This window comes from Antechinus flavipes, chromosome 2, assembly GCF_016432865.1.
Source record: "Antechinus flavipes isolate AdamAnt ecotype Samford, QLD, Australia chromosome 2, AdamAnt_v2, whole genome shotgun sequence".
Classification (NCBI taxonomy): Eukaryota; Metazoa; Chordata; class Mammalia; order Dasyuromorphia; family Dasyuridae; genus Antechinus; species Antechinus flavipes.
In genome coordinates, this window is record NC_067399.1 from 345103267 (window position 1) to 345126227 (window position 22961).

General features: G+C 33.2%; 1 protein-coding gene across 4 annotated transcripts in view; it reads right to left on the minus strand.

Annotated features, from left to right (window-relative positions):
* The window catches only part of BAZ1A (bromodomain adjacent to zinc finger domain 1A), a 109747-nt gene that overhangs the window by 81378 nt on the left and 5408 nt on the right, over window positions 1-22961 (minus strand). For 3 of the 4 annotated variants that reach the window (XM_051977972.1, XM_051977973.1, XM_051977971.1), the window contains exons 3-4: window positions 13325-13603; window positions 4296-4439 (exon numbers count right to left, since the gene is read on the minus strand). In XM_051977972.1, coding sequence (XP_051833932.1) covers window positions 4296-4439; window positions 13325-13603 — 423 coding nt within the window. The remainder of the gene's footprint in view (window positions 1-4295; window positions 4440-13324; window positions 13604-22961) is intronic. The other variant, XM_051977974.1, reaches the window with a different exon arrangement.

The following is a 22961-nucleotide window of genomic DNA, read 5'->3' on the forward strand; positions in this document are numbered from 1 at the left end:
ATTACTATTAAGTTAACCAACAATCTTTCTGCTCTGACTGGCTAAATGATTTTATGGAATTATCTCCTCTTCAAGAAGTTTGGAACACAAATTAGCAGATATTTCTCTTCTTTCTCCACAGAAAAATACAAAAAGTTCAATCTCTTAAACATTCAGGCCTTCTTCTACAACTGACTGTGGAATGGGCTGGCTATTTGCTAAAAATTCAGCCCCAACCAAAAAAATTAGCCTTCTTTTAATTTTGTACACATCTTATATTTACTCATGTAAATGTTGTATCTCTTCTAGAGAATTTAAACTCCTTGAGAATCGAAACTGTGTCCTTTTTTGCATTTTTTTGTATTTTTATAGCAAGTATTAGGTACATAATATATGCATGCTTCAATTGAAATAAACTGAATTGCTGAATTAAAAAAATCAAAGGAATGTTGTTTGATTCACAACAGAAATAAGAAATATTTTTAATCAAATAGAAAAAAACATTAGCAGCAAAATTATATGAAATATGTATTCAATAGCAAATATTTCTCCTATAGTCAGGAAGTCTTAGGATCTATGCCTCTGACACATATAATATACTAGCTATTTGAATAACCATGAGCTACTTACTCAATTTCTCAGTGAATCAAGCAGTTCTCTCAGACTATGAGTAAACCAGCAGTTGCCAGTAAGTTCCCCATCACCAATGAAATGACAAGTCTGATCCTGTCTCTGCCCCCAAAATATATCAGACAAAGGTCTATGAGAGCACTGACCTATAGACAAGAATTATCAATTTTTAAAGGAAAAAATACATGAAAAATTCTCAAATGTCCTAAGAAATAAAGAGACCACTGTAGGGAACCATTTTATTCCCATTAGACTGCCAAAATTAGAAATTTCTAATGCTGATGAAAGCTATGGGGAAAATATCTCTATTACAGTGTTTTAAGGATCAAAAAAACAACACTAAATTTCACCAAATAATATGCCCATATACAATAAATCTCAAAACATAATCATGTCTTATAATTAAACAATTTCATCACCAATTCTAACCCAAAGGCATCATAAAAAGGTAAAAATGGATCTAGTTCCAAAAGAAAGGTTCCCAAATGCTCTTATTTTTAATACAAAAAATTGTACACAACCTATATAAGAGGTGTAAAATGGCAGGATTATCCCATAAATAGAATTTTAAAGGCTTCAAATAAGGATAGACCTATAAATGAACTGATATAATTGAAATTAGCATGATCTGAATTATAAAAAACAGTGACTAAAATTGTATTTTGAAAAGAAAAAAGGAAACAAACAAGAAAAACAGGGTGAAAGTAGCAATACTATAGAACAACAAGGAAGAGGACACAGAACAAATTTTTTTTTTAGTTTGACAACTTGTTTGATTATTAGGTTGTTGTTTTTTTAATAGTTGTAATAAATAAATGACCCTACATGTTTTTACTCCATTTCCTCATCTCCCAGTAATTTATCAATTCTATATAATATGATTTCTAAATCCATCACAACTTAAAACTTAAAACTTAAAAACTTTTTGGCAGTTTTTGACATAACTGTCAATTACCCTTTAGGAGGGGGATCTTACTCCTGGCCACTTCCTATGCCTCATTTCTCTCTCTCAACTCTACTCTGTTCTATATTTAACTGTCAAATTATCTTCTGAGAATCACAAGTATGCCCCAAAGTCATACACTCTAGTGTCTTCTTATTATATCTAGGATCAAACAAACAAAAAATCCTGTTTCACTTTTAAAACTCTTCACATCCTTTGTGTTTTCTGGAAAACAGCCTCCCTGCTCTTCCCTGTCTTCCACATCAAGAACACTTTCTTTCCTCATCTCTTTTTCTCCTGTCTTTTCTGTCTTCCTTCAAGTCTTAGCTAAATGCCATGATTTGCAAGAAATCTTTCCCAGTGCTCCTTAATTCTAACATATTACCCTCTGAGATTATATCCAATTTATTCTGACTATATTTGTTTATATGTAGTTATTTTCATATTATTTCCCTCATTAAATTGTGAGCTTCTTGAGATAAAACAATTTTTTTTGCCAATATTTGTATTCTAATATCTCACTGTGCCCATCATATAATAAACATTTCTTGACTTAAATCCTTTTCTCTTTTCTCCCTCCCTCTTCATCAGCTCCCATGAATTCAATCATTTCTATACAAATGACTCTTAAAAATTCTTGACCCAATATTTCTCCTACACCCTATTCCCATATAATCTACTATTTGCTATACAACATTACCTTAATATTCACTCCTTAAAACAACTTGAACTTTTCTCCTAAGATACAGGTTTATTATCTGGGAATCATATTTGAGTCATCCGACTCTCCCCTTATACCTCTATCTAGTCAGTTATCAATTCTTATCAATCCTACTTCCATAAAATCTCTTATGCCCCTCATTATTTCCACTAATCACAGCTTCTGACTTTAGGCACACATCACTGCTTAGCTAGACTACTGCAATAGCTTCCTTTTTAAGGTGTCCCTTCAAAAGGTTTTCAGTGACTCCATATTGCCTCTGGATAAAAAAAACAAATTTCTTGCTTTGGCATTTAAAGTCCTTCACAATTTCAATTCCTACTTACCTTTCTTATTTTAAAAACTCATAAAGGGGACTGGCAAGCTACATATAAACTACTATAATACCATTCATAATGCTGCATAATAGTATTCATCCAAATCAATTCATCAAGGCATATGTAATATGCCTACTACATGTCAGACATTACACAAAACAATGGGGATGCAAAGCTAAAATCTAGACCAGAGATTTACATTTGTTTTTAAATGAATAAGATAAAATAACATGGAATTGCAAAGGAAACTATATGTGTGTGTGCATACGTATATGTGCATACATACTTATACACACAAATGCAATTATTAAAAATTTTCAACAAATATTAAGAAACCCTGATCTACACAGATTGAAAAATTTTATGATTTACTAAAGGGATACAACATACAGAAAGATAAATAAGTACAAAGTAAGTACTTTGAAATAATAAATGATTTGCAACAAGAAATTTCATGTGAAAAAGAGCAGTTAACAACTAGGGGAAATCAAGAAAGCCTTTATATAAAAATAGAATCTGAACTGTGCTTTAAAAGAATTTAAGTACTATCTTTGGCAAATATTAGTTTGGCCCTAATTGACAGTAGATAAGTAATGGAATGGTAATAATTTAAAGACTATCAGTTGTGTGGTTTTCTCATTAGTGACTGAGAAAAACCATAAAGATAAATTCCCAAACTGTCCCTGATACAGAAAGAAAGCTACCCCTCAATAAGCTATCAATATCTTTTGGGGCAGCCTTGTTCATCATTTTCCTCTAGCATTGTAGTCGTTAAAAAGTGATAAAAAGACTTTTTTAAAATAAAGGTAATTCACTTGAACAATCACTTTTATTATGTGATAATTACTATTATTAGTTAGTAATGATAGTCACAAAAAAATCATAATTTAATCCCTTTCACAATCTCTTAAAATCCATCTGAATCAATATCAGTTTTACCAGTTTCAGATGAAAACAGTGGTGAATTTTCAATGATAAAAATGAACAGTTGTAAAGTATCTATGAAATCCATATTTCTATACACATTTGATGCAGTGGATAGTGTGCAGAACCCCAGGCATTTATTAGTTGTATGACCCTACGCAAGCTACTTAATCTCTACTTGCTTCAGCTTCCAAATTTTAATATTTGTAAACTGCTTTCTTAGTATAGTTTCTAGTCCATACAAGGCACTACCATAAATGTTTACTTCCTTACCTCCTTTCCCAGCCACCACTTTTATTGAGGAAAGAGCCATACTTATTACAATTCTAATAATAAATAGAAAGGACTGCTGAAGCTTGATGATGATCATCAAGACATATATGTATGCATCTTACAGAAGCACGTTATATCTTCTAAAGAAATATAAGATATGGATCTTATGGGAAAATAAGCTTAATTATCAAACAATGACTAATTTCTGAGATTTGGATAATCTGTTGTTATCCAAATAGATAAAATAATTCAATATACAGCAATAGTTTCTAATATAAATATCTTTCTCCCAACCATCTGATAAACATTTTTTAAGATTTTTCATTAAAAAAATTTATTAGTTTTTTACTATTTAAATATCAGTTTAAAATTTCAAACAACAATGAACCTATTGAACATATTGTTTAACTGGCTGGAAAGTACCAAGTTTTCCTCCAAAATAAAGAACAATTTTATACAATGAAAACATTTGTCAGTTTTTAATATAAATTTTAGAATTTAAATTTACCCATTATGTGGTGAACTGATGTGTGTTTCTGATTCGTCACTATCACTGATGACAATTGTTTCTCCATCTGTACTGCTGATATGTCCATTAGCAATGCCATTGAGATGTGACGGAGAGATAACTTCCAATACATTACACTGTAATCTGAAATATAACAATATATTTTGAAACAAAAACTCATTTGACATTAGATTATGTTGAAACATTTTATAGACATTGAGTCAAATAAAAACAAAGAGTGAATGCAGCAACTACTTATTCAAATGAAGAAATGTATTTATAATTTAGGTGATACAAGCAAACAACTGAAAAATATCTGCCAATCTCTAGACATATTTTCATAGATCTTTCTATCACTGATGAACATTTAACTAAACAATAGTATTAAATTTCTAGTTTCTTGGATATAATAATGTTTTAAATTTAATAAGCCCCAAAAATATGATCACAAAAGTATATACTTTTTTCATAAAGACAAAACCACTAAAATTCTTTGTAAAACTAAGAATTATTTTCATGCATAATGTTTTCAAGATGCAATCTAGCTGATCTTATTGCTACCTTATCCAAAGTAAATTTAGAAATTTAGGTAAGTCAGTTGTGAAGAAATTAAGCTTTTTCCTATAAGAATTTAAATTAATAAAGAACATTACTCTTCCCCTCCAAAAAAAGTCTCCATCCACTATAACAATCCACTATAACAAGCAAAAATTAACAACCAAAAAATCCATTCCTTTAATAGTTGATATAAAAATGAAGAACACTTTTTCTGCCAAGTTCAATTATATTAGATACATATTAAATAAATATTTTAGTCTCTAATTATGCTTTTATGTAAAGTAATAAAAAGTGATCACTGACATTAACAAAAACAGTTTGGAAGAATGTGAGAGAAAAAATTTTTTATGCATTTTTATACAGTATTTTGAGAAAATATTTTTTAATTGTATACTGAATGGAGGTCTTTTCCCCCTTTCAAACAAATTTAGTTTTTTTTAGGCATGTGACATTTGGATAATAACAACACATAACATACTCATAAACTATTAGATCCTATTATTCAACCAGTGATCAATAATTGAAAATTACATAGCTCTTTAAGATTTACAAAGCAACACACACACATACACACACACACTCTCTCTCTCTCTCTCTCTCTCTCTCTCTATTCTCATAATATTATGAAGTGCTACAGTCATTAAAATCCTTAGAGATAAAGAATATGAAGTAAAGAATTAAGTGACCAGCTCAAAGCAAGACACTGTGCTTGTTGTGTGAGAATATGTGCACAAGGCATTCCCTAACCTCAAGGCGTTTAAATTCTAATAGACCTAGAAAACACATAAAAATGAACTGAAAAGGGAGTTGAGAAGAACAATTAGTAGGTCTGAGATAGCATTTGAACTAAGATCATTCTAATTCTTAGTCCAGCACCCTATACAGCACATTTTCATATTTTTCAACCTACTTAACTCATCATCTAACCACATTTCTCTTATAGTAAACTTACACATAAAATGTAAACTTACACATAAAATGAAGATTGTCCAATGCCCTATAATTTACCGAAAATCAGTATTATGAGCCACTAATGAATGGAAAAACAAAAATTTAAGTGTTCCTGTCCTCAAAAACCTTGAAAATATCTGCAAATTCCATTTAAAATGGAACAGTTAGAGGAGCTGAGTTCTTTCACATATATTTCTGCTAAATCCAAAAAGGATAAAGGATCAAAAAGTGATCAACAAGCTTAAAGGGAAAAAATTTTCATATGGAAGACAGTCCACCAACAATGACAAAGGTCATTATCAAAGTCAGCATAACGACAGGCCTAATGCCAAATAGCACTGTCTTGGGGAGACCCTCCTGAGGGAAAGATTGGGGGCAAGGTGGAAGGAAGGTTGCAGGAGAGAATACCTGTCAACTTCCTTTATATACACATTCCAGGAAATAGAAGCCAAAGGCAGGAGCCCAGAAAATTTAGGTTAAGACCAAACAGGCCTAGATAGAAAGATATGGAGAAAAAGAAAAAAAGAAAATGAGTTCTGGAGGAGGGAAAAATGGAAAAATAACTAACTTTACACAAATGGTAGGTTTTCCTGAAGATTAAAATGGAACAATTAGAACTCTGACTCCAGGAACAAGAAATTAAAGCAAAATCAAAAGACTAAAGAAATTCTTTAGAAGTTATCTCCCATCAAAAAACAAAACAAAACAAAACAAAACCAAAAAACCGCACACAAAAACACCCTCACCAGTTTTGGGAATAATAATAGATGACATTCATATATCTCTTATGGTTTGCAAAGTATCTTTCGCATATTATCTCCTTTGATTCCCACAACAAACTGAGTATAAATAAATAATCATCAACCATATTCTAGGAATGAGGCAGCAAAGTATAGTGGTTGGAGACATAATTTCTAGATAAGTCATATAACTTCTAAGTGATATAGGTAACTCTCTAAATTGCCAAGAAGACACCAACTCACATTGGTAAAAGAAGTTTCTTTCATCTGGGAAAAATTTCTATACTAAAGAAAACACTATTTTATAGATGAGGCAAGTGAAACTCGAAGAAGCCTTGATACAACAATGTAACTCAAACCTAACTCTAAGCACAACTCCCTAATTAACAATACATGGCCCTAACTCTTCCCTTTCTTTCTAAGTATGTACAAATCAAACCAAGTCTTTAATAATCTGTTTTAGAGCCCAAAGAGGGCAGCATTGTTTCCAATATTTCCCAGAACAGAATCTATACTTTCTATTTCTTAATTACTATGGCTCTGCCATAATTAGGAGTTAAGCCTAAGATTTCATTTTTAAAATTATTATGTTTTTATTCTAAATTACTTTTACAAATTTAAATCATCAGTTTTACAGAGAAATTGTAAAACAATTTGGCCACCATAGATATTTTGAAGTTACACAAGAAAAAGTACCTCAATTGTCCATGGAATGGGCTCAAGCAAGGCATCTGTTTGTAGGTATAGGATGCCAGGAAGCTTGAGTCCTGCTATATATGTTTCTATTCATTGTTTTTCTCAAAATTTGGTCAATGGTTAAGAAGTAAACATTTCCCTTAAGAGAGTCTAATGATTAAAGAGTTACCCTCACCTCTATCTTTTCCTATAAAATACCCATCTTGGAGTATTAATCCCCTTAGATCACTAGTACCAATGCTACTTGGTTCTGTCTTGCTTTATGTAGTAATAAAGCCTTTGCCTTTGAGAAACCAGTCTGATGTTCAAGTAATTCCTACCTATTGAACCTGCTCTCCCCCTGCATTTCTTTGGTATCAAAGCCCTCTAGAGATAAGGACAAGTGCCTTGGGTCCCTTTCCCCTTCCCCCAGACTGCTTTCTCTAGAAATTGCTCTAAATTCAGTTTCTCACAAGGATATTAAGTCCTTATTCTTCCTCCTTATTCATGTCCCTCCCTTTCCCTTAAGTCCTCTTGTGGGAGCTTCTGCCTCAGAAGTGATTGGGTAGCATGGTTGAGAGAAATGAATCATCTACGTGTGGGCTACTTTCCCATATACTAAGGGATACCTCAGTCAGAGCACTTTTTTTTTCTTTTTTGTACTGAATTTTTGGGATCCCAAAGCCCTTAGTACTGAAATCAGAGATAGGAGGACAAGGAACCACCATTCCTCAGATTCCCCAGTGGGATGTGGGATTTTTAGGTCCTCCTCCCCCAGGAGCAACTGGGCAAAACTGGTTGAAGACTTGAACTACTTGCCATGTACCCTATGCAGTAAATTTGCAAGACAAGATCTGAAGAGGAACAGTATGGGTTTCTTTTGTAATACCACCTGGCCCAATACAATTTAGAAAACCAGGAACAGTGGATTGAACATATGTCAAATGCTCTTAGCTACCATGAGATATATAACCTCTTTTCCTTCTTCCTACTCCAGGGTCCTATACCAGGCTCAGGACTCTTGCATTCCCCTTCTTCTATTTCTTCCCCTCTTTCTGTTCTAAGGTCCCATGATAGGCTCAAGAATCTTGTATTTCCTTTTCCTTCCTACTTCTCTCACAGGCTTCCCCTTCCTTCTGTTTTTTTCAAACCCCGAACTCACTAGCCATCTTTGGCCCTGCCAGCCTCAAACCAAGAACAATTCTTCTGCTCCATCCTACTTATTCTCAGGGAGTCAGGCACACCCCAAGCCCTGCCCACCACACACACATTTAGCCTCCTTGTCCCATGGAGCCATGGCTCCAGCACCCCTATTCTGGCCTAGTGGCCTACCACTAACCTGCTGGAATGTCAGGCTTTACTTCCACAGTCTAACTGTGGAAGGAGAAAGCCCAGACAGAACCCAGTATACCCTTGTAAGTGTGAGGCTCTTGAATGACCTCGCACCTGCAATGAGGAATGCCCTTCACCATGACCCCTTCAGACAGTGACCTAAATTTGTGGGCTTCCTACAGGTAGAAAAGTTCCTGCTGAGGGAGGAAATCTGAAACAGCACTTCCCCCAAGGAAAGGATAGGGCAGTGAAGAGGCAAGGGCAAAAGATCTCCAGAGAAGGAGAGAGACCAGTGTACCACCATTATGTGTACCAACATTAAACATTCAGCAGAATGAATTTAAGTAGCAAGCAAAAGAAAGTTTGAATAAAGGTTTGGGAGGTTAGAAAAGAAAAATATGAAAGGAATGAGGAAAGAATATGGAAGGTATTTAACTTTGGGTTTGAAAACCCAAAAAAATGAAAAGAAGGTTTAAGCAGTTACAGAAAGCTAGAAGAAAACTAATAAGCATCAGGATTTTCTGAGATTACTGACCCCATATTTGAACTAAATTATAATATATTCTTAAGTGTGATATTTGGGATAGATTACTGCCACTTTTAAAATCCTTGATAATAGGCTGGAAATAGTAAATTTTATAACATGGAAATATGTACAAATTGGAAAATAGATGGATCAAGGAATTTGTTAACTAGGAAATCTTAAGACTAACTAGCATCTTGCAAGACTCAGGAAAAACTTTTGTCACTTTTAGAGACACCATGGTCAAACTCACCAACTTTGATCCTGAATCCCAGGCAAGGACCACAGTCCTGACCAGGCAATTTATTTCAAATTCAGCTTCAAACATTCACCAGAAGTTCCAAAAATTTGTAAAGGGTCCCAAATCCGTCTTTGGGAATCATTTGATGTGGCCACTTTAAAGTCAGTAATAATAGGGACAAGACACAAGCAGAAAAGAAGCATCAGGGGATTAGACAGAAAGCTCAGGCTTTGGCCTACTATCATCTCACTGGCTATTGCTTTAAATGTAAGAAGGATGAAATTGGTCCTGAGTCTGTCTTCACATTTTTGTGTGTCCATGGCAACCTCCTGGACCTTGTCCCTTCTCTAGGAGGGACACTGGAAACAGGACTGCTCCTACTAGCACAAGAGATCTCAGAACCATACTGAGAGTCTAATTAGACCCAGGTGCAATAGGGAAGAGCTTGCAGTTTTGTCTCTTAGTATATTCCTGAGTAGGAAGAAAGAAATAAGGCACCGATGGTGATGGCAGATCTCAACCTCCAGACTCAGGACAGGGTTTCAGCAGTTAGCCCAAACTGCAGCAGAGGAATAATAAAGACAGGACTACCAGATCAAAGCGGAATGTGTAGTTCTGTCAACTTCGAACCAACTTTCCTAGCCGTTTAACTATTATTGCTCAAATCCAAACCCAGGTCAGGGTTGGACTAAGGAATGGTGAAGAGAGTGGGAATGGTGGGGGGAAATAGTGGGAATCAGATTTTTCCCCTCTAACCACTTTGGAAACACTAAAAGCTTACAGGTCCACAGTCATTCCTGAGATCCTGGAATAATATATCATTCAATATACCAAGAAAGCAACATAAGGACGCCCAGACTTTCTTTCCCTCTAAAAGTATGGCAAAAAGTAAGGGAACATAGCCCAGTCCATCAAGTTCAAAGTCAGGAAGAAGACAAATGAAAAATTAATTAAGTTTTTATGGTGACAGGGACAATCAAGACAAAAAAAGTTATGATTCATAGAAAAAAGTTATGTGAAAAAAGACTCCAAAACATCTACAAGTAAAGTATCAGAGATGGCAGAGCAGCAGGAAATAACTATAAACGTATAAAATAGTATAATATTCAGAAGAAATACTTATGATATGGCCAGTATACAAGTTTGCTTTGCTTAACTATGCTTGTAAAATAAGGAGTCTTCTTTCTTTCCTTTCTTTCCAGTGAGTGGGATGTGTAAGAGAGAGGAAGGAAAAAAAATAAAATGATCACGGGGGGGAAAAAGGTATTTTTTTTAAAGTGCCTTTCTTTTCTAGAAGCTTGGGATCATTAATAGCACAACACAATTTTTCAAATCCAATTTATCTTACTCTCCTCCTCCTATTCAATTCTGTTCAGTTCATTATTGGTTGGATGGACCAGCTCTATAGACTGGGTTGAAATCTAGATATCTGGAATTCTTGTTGTGCTTAATTCTTCTTTCTTTGTGGATCCTACTTTAGGAAGTGCTGAAGTGCTATGGAACTTGAAGCAAATAATATTGCAAAATACACTTCTAGAAGTAACAAAACAAAACAAAAACAAACAAACAAACAAAAAACCCAGTATCTTATCAACTATAAAAAAGTATTTGATTCAGTGGAGTAAAACATAATTTTTCTTTCCTCAATGAGGTAGATTTCTTGAAAATTCCAACAAAAGAATTCTGCCTTGACAACTGATTATTAAGAGACATGATAACTGAGATATTGGCGTACCACCATCAGATAAGATGTTCTTGGTCTATGAATGTCTTGCACATAGTAGGTAACAGCTTGTGGAATTTAACTGAAATTTCTGTCTCTGTGACATGGTCTTAGTCCCTCAGGATCACCTATCCATGTTGCATTCCCAATCTCCTTTTCATAGATGACCTATCAAGCAATTAGATTGTCAGCGAAGCTATCTACAAATCCTGTGGCACAACCTAGCTATCTAAAATCCTGTGGCATAACGTCCCAGTAAAAACAAATTCCATATATAACCCTACTTTTCCTTTTGCTTCAGAATAGTCTCAAACTAAAAATCAGTCTGAGATCATTTTTTTAAATGTGAGAGGTTCAGAAATAGGTGCATTGGCTGAAGTTAATTGTACTTTTAATCTAAAGCATGCTCAAGCATGTTTGAAAAGTCACTTTTCCTGTAGCACAAATCTAGACTTACATATGTTTTGAATTTCTACCAAGTTTCCTAGACAATTAACAGGGTGTTAGAAAGGAAAAAAATCTAGAACAACATGGTAGCAAAGTAAAAATTTTAAGAATACTCACACTTAAAAAATAATGTTCACAAACTTCTCAAGTTAAGACTGTTTTTTGAAACAATGACCAAGTTCAAGTTATTCAATTTTTAATCAAGTCACCTATCTTCTAAACTTTAGCTTCCTCATCTATATATTGATATGAATAATGTATATATAATTTACCTTAAAGCTGTTAGAAAACGTTCTATAAATTAAAAAATGTGAACTATCATAACTGTTACAAATACCAATCCTATCTATGCTATTTTAAATTTTAAAAATTTTTAAATTTCCAAACTTTTCCATTTCTAAAATCTTAAAAGGTCCAAATCTAGAAAATAATATTCAAAACAAGATACTAAAGTAAAATTCCAGTTGTCAAATAAATATTCTAAAGTTCATCAAAATGTCACCCCTCAAAATAATTTAGACATCAAAATGGAACACTAAGATCTTTACAAGTTATTTCTGGAAAAGACTGAAGTCTAACTACTATCTACAAGACTAGAAGAAAAGAATAAGTTGGGTCCACCCTTCCCACAGCAGCATTATTCAGTGATGGGGATGGAAGCACAAAAATTAAACAGTAGCACTATTTGTATACACTACTGATACCCTTTTGCCATCATATTACCTTTGCCAGATAAAGGGTCAACTTATTAACTTTGAACAAACTAATTTACATAATTAATATAATAATGTAAATAAACATTACTAGCTTTTCAAGATTCAGGTATCCCATTTAGAACTTAAATTACCTGGAAAATGACTATTTTCCCTCCACAAAGTACGGATAAACTACTATTTATAAGGATATTATATTCCTTATAAATTAAAATTTAAGCTTCATGACTGAATGGTTAACTTTCATCAGTCATTCACTTTCACCAAAATGTCAAGTTTTTGAAAATAGTCATTCTTCAATAGGAAATAAATTCCAAAAGTTGCTTCTATCATTATGATAGATAAAGCAGTTAATAAATATTTAACTAAATAATAAAAAATAAAAAATAAAAACCCTGTAGTTTCACAGGTAAATATGCTTGACTATTTCTTAAAAGAATTTTGAAAAACTTCCAATAGCCACTGTGCAGTGACTCCTAACTTTTTTGGTTGGCAAACCTCTATTTAGGACAGAAGCACATCAGTCACTAATTCAAGAGGACTGAAATGATCCAGTAAATAGCCAGTAAATATAGAGTACTGAAGTTAGGAGTCAGAAACACTTGAATTCAAATGCAGTCTTGGCTATGCAAGTAACAACCTCTAATCAGCCTCTTTCACTTATGATAATTTTAGTTTATCAGATAATTTTCTATCCAAAAAAGGCCTTGTTAAAATTAATATTTTAAACAAAGGGAAAAAATGTTCAACTATTCACTGTATTTATAAAAAATTCTAAATTTCTAAATTTTATAAGGAACCATTAAGACAAATTTAATTGAAAATTAATTAAGTTCATACAGATGATGGCACCAAACATTCCTGTCATTTATGGTAAAATTCTCATGTTTTCTTGCAGACAAATCATATGATTTAGATGAAATTCTCTGAGTCCCATAAGAAATTTGGTCAAATACCTTATAAAGAAAATGTTTAACCCAAGAAATATGTGCAAATTTAAAGTTTATCAAATTTAATCAATAATAAATGAGCTTTTAAATGCCAACTATGAGCTCTAACACTGAGTATAATGTCACTAATACAAAAGTACACAATTTAGAAATATTTACATCCAAAACAACTTTACCTTGCACCATTGTTCCTAACTACTTCAACAATTTCTCCAACAAAATATCGATCCTTGACATAAACAAAGATATCATCACAAATTTCATGTAGTCTTGAGCGATGGGTAAGAGTAGTCAAATATAAAACTGGAATTATTAGTGGTTCTGGAAAACTCTGAAGATTCTGTCTTGCTTTTTTCTCTGATTCAAGGGCTTCCTGATAGGTGAGTCCAGGTTTGCCAGTTACAGCACAGCTCCACACAAGACTATTACACAGAATAGTTCGTTCAAAAAAATCACTGCAATTTAAAAAAAGAAAGAAATTATACAGAATTCTAAGAACACATTCATTTTAATAATACATACAGCATGCTACCTCTGAAGCAAATTTACATAAGTCATAACAATTCAGCATTTCCCCTTAGAACTTAGTTTATACTTATAATAAATCCAACTATTTATAATCAGAACTTGATCTTATTTCCTATGACATTATAAATCACAAATTCAACAAGATAGAGACCATGTAGGAATCAGTGAATAGCTAGAATAGTAGTTTTGAAATTAACAAGTCAGAAAGAAAGAAAGAAGTATGTATTAAGAACCTACTTACTAGGCACTGTGCTAGGAACTGGTACTAAATATACAAAAAATACAAACTCCTTTCTCAAGAAGTTTATATTCTAAGAGGAAGACAACATATAAAGGGAGTTTTGACTTGAGGATTATTATTCATAAGTGGCAAATATAACATCCTTTCCAGGAACAAAGTTATGATTTTATTATCATTTTGAGAGCAAGAAGATGGAAGCTAGAAGAAAAGACAGAGAGTCAAGGCACAGATCAAGATGCCCAGGATAAATGACATTTGAAATATTAGTCATATGTAATAATAAATTAGGTGAACTTTTACTTAATTCATTCATCAACCAGGACCAATCAAGCCCCAAGTAATCAAGTTTCAAAATAAAGTGGATTAACTGTCCCAAGGGAGGCAAAAGGTCTAATACAGGTAGTGAGATAAGAAAGCTACAGAGCATAGATTAAGTCAGAGCATATATCAAGTCAAAGGCAGACTACAGAAAGGATGAACTGGCATGATGTCTGGGATTTGATTAGATGAGTTTTTATCTCCCTCATTAATCAGAACACCTCAACTCTAGAGTTCAAGTCTTGATTTTGATACAAATTGACTTTGTAGACCTGTGGAGAATTCAATAGCCACCCAGAGCCTTTGGGGCAAAAGACTCCAAGTAGTATAGCAGCAGTAAGAGTTCCAGACACCGAGGAAATCAAAAGTCTAGTTCTTACTTCTTCACTCTCCATAACTCGCCCCGCCCCTCCCCACTCCGCCTCTCCATTCAAAATCTAAAATGAAAATCAACTTTGCTTTCTTCTCTGAGGCTTAAAATTAATTGAAGTTCTGTTCTAGAAGCAAACACATCTTTGCTATATGAATTACAAATGCTGAAAAAATATTTGTTTTCCCATTTTTCCCAGTATGCCAAATCACAGCACTACTCCACAGACTATTACGCAGAACAGTTCATATTCTCTCATAGATAGTCCTTTTTTTTTCTATCCTCTTTACCAAAAAAAAAAATTGTTTCCCAATATATTCTGAAAGAGTTAAAATTTAACTTCTGGTTAATAAATGTGCAATGATAATGCCTAGGAAACTATATAATCCTTCTAACATAAAAAAATTAAAAGGAAAAATGAATATGTAGTGAACCAGAAGGAGGAAAGGAAAGGGAAAAAGAGAATGAGAATAAAAATCACATATTTCATGCCAGGCACCATGCTAAGCATTCTAAAATATTATCCCATTTTGTCCTCTCAGCAATCCAGTAAGCTAAGGTGTTTGTTTTTATGATCCACATTTTGCAGTTGAGGGAAAACAGAAATTACATGACTTTCCCTGGATCACAATGCTACCACTAAGTATCTGAAGCCACATATAAACTTGCAAATTACAGACTTTAGACCTAGTACTCTATCCACTATTACCACACTTAAAGACCTAAAATAAAGTGGAGTAAATTCCAATGAAGTCAAAATTTTGTATATTGGGAAATGAGTAAAGGTGTAAATGGGAGGAGGTGGGATGGGAGACATAAAAGGAAAAATAGAAATCAATGAGTGCTTAACATGCAAATAAAAAAAAATACTATTTGATATAATGCTAGAAATACTAGTTATAGCAATTAAATGATTGCTTTACAAAATTAGAAAAAACAAAGAAATTCATTTGGAAAAATAAAAGGTCAAGAAAGAAGGAAGAGGGCCATAGGAGTAGCAAATTTCAAGCTATACTATTATTACAAAGCAGTACTCATCTGAAGGATGTGGTACTAGTTAAGAAAGATTTTATCAGTAGAACAGATGGTATACAATATACTGAGCAAAAAAGCACAGGTAGCCTAGTATTTGATAAACCCAAAAACCCTAAAACAACTGGAGTAAGAAATCACACTAGATATAAATTGCTGGGAAAACTGACCAGAAGTCTGGCAGAAACTAGAGATCTTAACCAATATATAGCAAAATGACCTCCAACTAGGCACATGAGTTAGACATCAACTGTAGTTTGGTAAACAAGAGGAGGAAATCACTTTCTCAGGAGCCAAGGGCTCAAAGGAAGTGACCTGTGAATAAGAGGCTCACCTCTTCTTTCATTTTGGGTGGGGCAGAAAGAATTCCACAGGTAAGGATGCATAAATTGCCAATTTGGTATAGATGAAAAAATAAATGTGGAATAGATTAGCTATACAACACACAGAAACAAATATGATATCATTAGCATAAGTTACCATTCAATCAAAAACCCATTGGGGGAGGGGAGAACGTTATTTGACAGAAACTCCTAGAAAAATTAAAATCAGACAGCAGTCTGATAGAAATGATCCAGATATAAAGGGTCATATCATAAAACGATTTGAGGAACAAGGATAAAAGTACCTTTCAGTTCTATGGATGGGGAAAGAATTCATGACACCCCCCCCCAAAAAAAGATCACAAAATAAATTAATAATTTTTAATTATACAAAGATTTTTCAAACAGAATGTGATTAAAATTAGGAGGGGAAGAGATAAACAAGGGGGAAAAATCTTTGTAACAAGTTCCTCTGATAAAGGTATCATATCCAAGACAAATAAAAATTTTACTAAGAGCCATTTCTCCAACAGAAAGTTTCAAAGGAAGAAATCTTATCAAGTTATCAACAATCAGGTGGAAATGCTCTAAATCAGTATTAGAAAAACAAATTTAAACAACTTTGAAATTCCACCTCACACTTATTCCCCTAGCAAAAATGTCAAAAAAGAAGAGCAAATGCTAGAGAAGATTCAGGAAACAAATGCATTTCTGGTAGAGATTTATATGGCTCAGCTATCCTGTGATCCACTTTACCACTAACTAAAGAACAGAATTTTTATGTACAAAAATATTTAACTGTTCTATTCCTAGTAATCAAAAATCGGAAACTAAGGATGCGCCCTCCTATTGGGAAATGCCTGAATTGATTATGTGAATGTTCTAATTAGAATATTCTAATATTACTATGCCATAAGAAATGACAAAATGTACGATCCTCTAAAATCATAAAATGTATGATTTTAGAGGAACCTAGAAAAATCTTTATGAACTAAGAGCATAAGTGAGAATTAGAAGAACAATTTATGTGGTAACAATTACATTTATAGAACAAAGCAACTTCAAGAGTTTAGAACTCTGATAAATGCAATGAGCTATAAAATGAATTCAAAAATCTGAAGATGAAAAACAATACCTTCTATTGAAGTGAAGTCAAAAATTAAAATGCAAGAAACACACATTTTCAAGCATGGGGAATGTGGAAATATTTTTGCTGTTTTTTTATTTTTATTTTTTGTTCAATGGGGAAAGTACAGTGAGAAGTAAAGATTACAAATAAATTGTTTAAATAGATATATTGTTGCTCTTATTATGTTATCTTTCTCCAAAAACTTACCCTTATTCTGAACTTCCTTATTTCTTCTGAAAACATTGCTTCCTTCCAGTCATTCAGTTCACATTTGACTCCTCACTCTCCTTTACCCAAATATCCAATCAGTTGCCAAATATTGTTGTTTCTTCCTCCACATTTCTTGCTAGATGGTGCAGTGGATGATAAAGTTGCTGGGCCTGAAGTCAGGAAGACCCAAGTTCAAATCTGGCCTCAGACACTTAAAAGTTGTGTGATCCTAGGTTTAACCTGTTTGCCTCAGTTTCCTCAAGTGTAAAATGGGAATAATAATAGCCCCTACCTCCCAAGGTTACTGTGAAAATCAAATGAAATATTTGTAAAACCCTCAGCATAATGCATGATACATAGCAGGTACTATTTAATAAATACTTATTTCCTTCTTTTCTTCCTAGTATTCTATACTCACATAGCCGCCCTTATAATTCAGATCCTCATTATATTTTTCTTGGACTACTCTAACAACAACATTAAAATTGGTCTTACTAAGGTTTCTCTTCTCCAATCCATAACACATGCAGCTGCCAAAGCAATCTTCCTGACTATCACTTCCCTATTCAAACTCCAGTGGCTCTCTGTTTACAATAGGATCAAATATTTCATCTTTATCTCATCTTTGTTCATAGTTTACCATAAGTTTTAAAATATATACATTTAATGAAAGATATACCTAGTTTATTTTTTTAAAAAGTAAACATACTAGTGCTACAATCTTTTTACTGAAAGGAAGAACTTTTTTTAAAAAGTTTACAGACCATGGATAAGAATAATAATTGTCAGGAAAGTCCTTCTAACAATAATATTGTCCTGTCCAGGTTCATATCCTCAGAATACATCAGAGACAATACTTTGGATCAAAGTCTCCAAATACCCAAAATTATCATTGATTTTGATACTCTATGATACTGTCTGCTATATTTGTTCAGTCACAGCTAATGATAGAGGAAAACCCATAAATATGAAAGGCACAGAATTAAATGGTCATGCAACAGAATTTTTATAGTGGCTATCCAATAAATATTAAATTTTAATTGGCCATGTTGCATTTGAGTTATACCTGTTCTTTACAAGTGTTATCTTGAAAACAATGTGTGTTTAGAGCACCAAAAAATGGCTGTAATTTTTTCCCCTACAACATTAAAATTTTCCTTTAAATGGCATGAATGAGTAATTCTGCTACTACATTAATTTTTCCACATAGTAATATATTATTTAGGCCTTATATTCCCTTTCTTTGTATCTTCAAAACTTATGCTTTCTAAAGGTCTCAAGTTCAATTAGTCCAAATAATTAAGCTCTGACTTATCCTGCCTACAAATACATCTTGCAATCCAAGCCAAAAACTGTGGTTAAATCAATTGCCACTGTTCCTTCATGTGTTCTTCCTTCCCCTCAAATCATCCACCATTAAACTACGAACTCCTTGAAAATAGTGGCTATTACTGCTTTTCTTTGTAACCTCAGCTTTACACCGTACCTGGAGCACTTTGTAGGTGTTATGATAAATGTTACTGATTATATAATCCCAATCATCACCTCCATAACTTTCTAAGCCAATCTGTCCCTCTCAGGACACCATTCCCCTGTATTTGTTAACTCTTCTACTTTGGAATAGGCCCCCAGGATAGGAAGTATATACAACTTTGCTTTTTCATTTGATCCCAAATGCTTTTGGCACATAATAATAGGGGCTTAATCAATGCCCTTTCCTTAATTCAGGAGAGCTTCCCATCCAGACAATTCTTTAATCCATGAGATTAATCACATGTTAAGACAATGTGCAGCATTTCTCTACTTTAGTGATTCTCAAACTTCTAGGTCCCAGAATTCCTTTATAAAATTTTAAAATTATTGTGGATTCCCCCCTTCAAAGAGCTTTGTTTTAATGTGTATTCTACTTGTTAATATTTACCATATTAGAAATTAAAACATCTAAGTATTACTATGAAAAGTCCCCTTTTTCTAACAGGACTTGGACCATATTTTAGAGAACCATGCCAGACTACCACAAACTCCACAGTGAAATTAAGTGGTCATGTCTCAAAAAATGTTCACATCATTCCACCCCAGCAACTAAGATTTGTTCCTATCAGATACAGAATAAATCTCCCTACCTTTTGAAAGAGAAAAATAACAAAAATAAAATAAATTATTAAATACGGGGGAAGGGGGAAGAGGGACGCACAAAGAGATTCAGCAGATCATAAAGCTCCCACCACTACTATGGTTCACAACTATGAACCAAGCTTGTGATCTGTTTCCTAAACTGTTTTCTATTTTTGTCTAGATAATCTAAAAAAAAAAGTTTATTTCAATTATAAAAATTACTTCAGTTTCTGTTTCCATTAATCTTTATCCAAATTCTCTCTATCATGCCTTGGATTTCCTTGAGCACATCAAGTATATTAATGTACTTAATTACAATTAATATAAAATATACAATTAATATACAATGTGCTTGCTACTCTTTTATCTACCTGTCTTCCCCCTCTCCCATTTCTTTTAAAATTTATCTAGGGCCATATTATGGTCATGTGTTTGATTCTAACAGTTCTCTGTTAAGTTAAGGTCAAGTTTGCCACTTTACATCTAAAGATCATCTTGCCTGTTACTCATTTGTGTGTCAACTACTGCAGAAATATCTGAAGCCTTTGCATTGCTGAGAAGAACAAAGTCTATCAAAGTTAATCATAAAATAATGTTACTGTTATTGTGTACAATATTCTATTTTTGCTCACTTCACTCAGCAACAGTTCTTTTAAGTCTTTCCAGGTTTTTCTAAAATCAGCTTGCTCATCATTTCTTATAAAATAATAGTACTGCATTATATTCATATACCACAATTGATTCAATCATTCTCCAATTGAGAGAGAGAAAATTGCAATAAACCTTTGAGGACAGGTGGATGCTTTTCCCTTTTTCATGATCTCTTTGGGAACAGAGACCTTGTAGTGGTACTGCTGGATATAAAGTTATATTTTATAAGACCTTTGGGCAAAGTTCCAAACTGCTATAAATTCCAGAACAGTTTTTCCCATATCCTCATTTATGTTTTCTTTTCTGTTTTATTAGCTACACCGATAGGTGTAAAATGGTACCTCAGAGTTGTTTTAATTTACATTTATCTAATCAATAGTGATTTAAGAGTATTTTTATATGACTACAGATTGCTATAATTTCCTCATCTGAAAATTGTCTGTTCATATCTCCTTTGACTATCAATTGAGGAATAACATGTTTTCTTACAAATTTCATTTGATTCTCTGTGTAGTTTAGAAATGAGGTCAACTGGCTGTAAAAATTGTTTCCCAGCTTTGTTTCCCTTCTCATTGGCTTTGTTTATGCAAAAAACTTTAAATTTAATCAAAATTATCCATTTTGCATTTCATAATGTTCTCTACCTTCTGTTTGGTCATAAATTCTTCCCGTTTTCATAGATCTGATAGGTAAATTATTTCTTGTTTTCCTAATTTCCTTATGGTATCACCCTTTATATCTACATCATATACTCATTTTGATTTTATCTTGGTATACTCCTGGTATACAGTGAAGTTTTTGGTCAATGCCTAGTTTCCAACATACTATTTTCCAGTTTTCCAGCAGTTTTTGTCCCAGAATCTAGAGACTTTGGGTTGATCAAACAGACTACTATAGTTATTAACTATTATGTCTTGTGCACATAGTCATAGATCAGTGGAATAAGTTCTTAGTGCACAAAACAGTTCTCAATTCTTTTTTAAATTTAATTTTCCAAGAGATAAATTAGATATAAAGTATGAATCACAGAGAAAGTGTCAGAACCAGCTTAAGCTGCACATTAAGGGCCTGTTCTAGAGCTCTCTGTAATCAATGAAATCATAATGTTATTCACTATCTCTAAGACTCTTTGTTATAAGAGGTTTTTAAGAAAAAGCAGGGGCTAATGAAACTGTCACTGGAGGTAAATGGGATACAAGTCTGTAAAAAAAAAAAAAGAAAAATTAATTTCAGAGTTTCCAGGAACAGTAATCTATCTTGTCACCAAGATAATAATCTTGGAAAATTGGAATACCAATACTTTTTGCTTAACTGACCAAATCTGCTACAAATTCTGATACAAATGACCACCCTTTCTTTTGATCCCTACTTAATTTTGATGCTAATCAATTATGGTTCTTTTCCTACAGTCTTGACTGATCCTTCTCAATTTCCCATGGAGGGACAAGATTCATGTACAAACCCTTGTGTGGGTATTCTTTAAAATTAAGTCTCCTCTCTTTACTCTAGTTTCATCACTTCATCAGGTCTTTTGGATTCAACTTTTATTTCTATGAAATGATCTTCATATCTAATATACATTTTTCATCTAACCTCCAGAACTACAACTTAAACTCTGTATATCATAGAAATTTAAAACTCTACATTCTAAACTCAATAAATTACTTCTCCCAAATTCAGTCATCCTCTTCCAAACATTCTCTTTCTCTATCGAAGGCACCTCCCCATCATTATACCCAAAAGTCTCAACAACTTTTTACTCCTATCTCAGTTTTGTCAATTTTTTTTTTTCCATACAGCTCTTAAACTCACACTGTCACTCTTCTTTTAGATTACTGCAACAGCCTCCTAATTGAAGTCTCCTATGCAATTTTCTCCTTTCTCAAATTAACCCTCTCTGTATGCAGAGGTTAAATCATAGGCCTAAATCATAAGTCTGATCATGTCATTTATTCAAGAAACTTTGGTTCTTAATTGCATCTATTAAAAAAAAATTAAGTTCTCTTTTTCTAATTTAAGACCATTCCCAATATAATTTCAACCTATTTTTCAGACACATCATTCTATATCCTCACTCACTTTACATTTCAGTCAAATTGTCCATTTCTTCATATGTCCAATTGTCTATCGACCACCTCCGTGCTTGGAAGGAGAAATAATTCAGTCAATAAGCATTTATTAAGTACTTCTAACAGACAGAATGTCTGTTTCTCATGCCTAAAAGGCTCTTTCCTCCTTATCTCTGCTTCTTAAAAACCTTGAACACTCTTAGAAGCAACTGAATAAGCTCACTGATTGAAGGTTAGACTTTGGAAATCTAAAAAAATCTCAGTTCAAATTCTTCCTTGGCCTCTAGATTTATTGAGGCCAAGCACTAAAAACCCTCTCAGCCTCAGTCTCCCTATTTTGCAAAAGGAGAATGATGACATCTATTCTCACAGGACAAAGATAACGTGTAGTGATTTGAAAACTTTAGCTATATAAATCCTACCTATTACTCAAAGTTCAGTCTCAATGTAACCTTATATAACGTGTTTCTCCCTAGCACCACCAAAAAACAACAACAAATACACTCTGTATTTAATCTGTATCCTACCACCAGAAGAGAAGAACCTTAACCTCAAGAACTGTTTTAAGTGCCCATATAAATAACACTTATTGAACTTGTACAGATTCCCTCTACAACATCCCCCAACAAGTGGTCATCCTACCTTTCCTTGAAAATATCTAATACATAAGTTTCCTACATAAGGCAGGAAGGTTGAATTAAATAGTTATCAAAAAGATTAAAGGATGTACCTTCTCTTGTACAATAATATTCATTCACATTACACTGATTATTGCCTTCTCATTTATTTCATCTAAATCAATCTTTTTAACACTCTCTTCTCTCTCT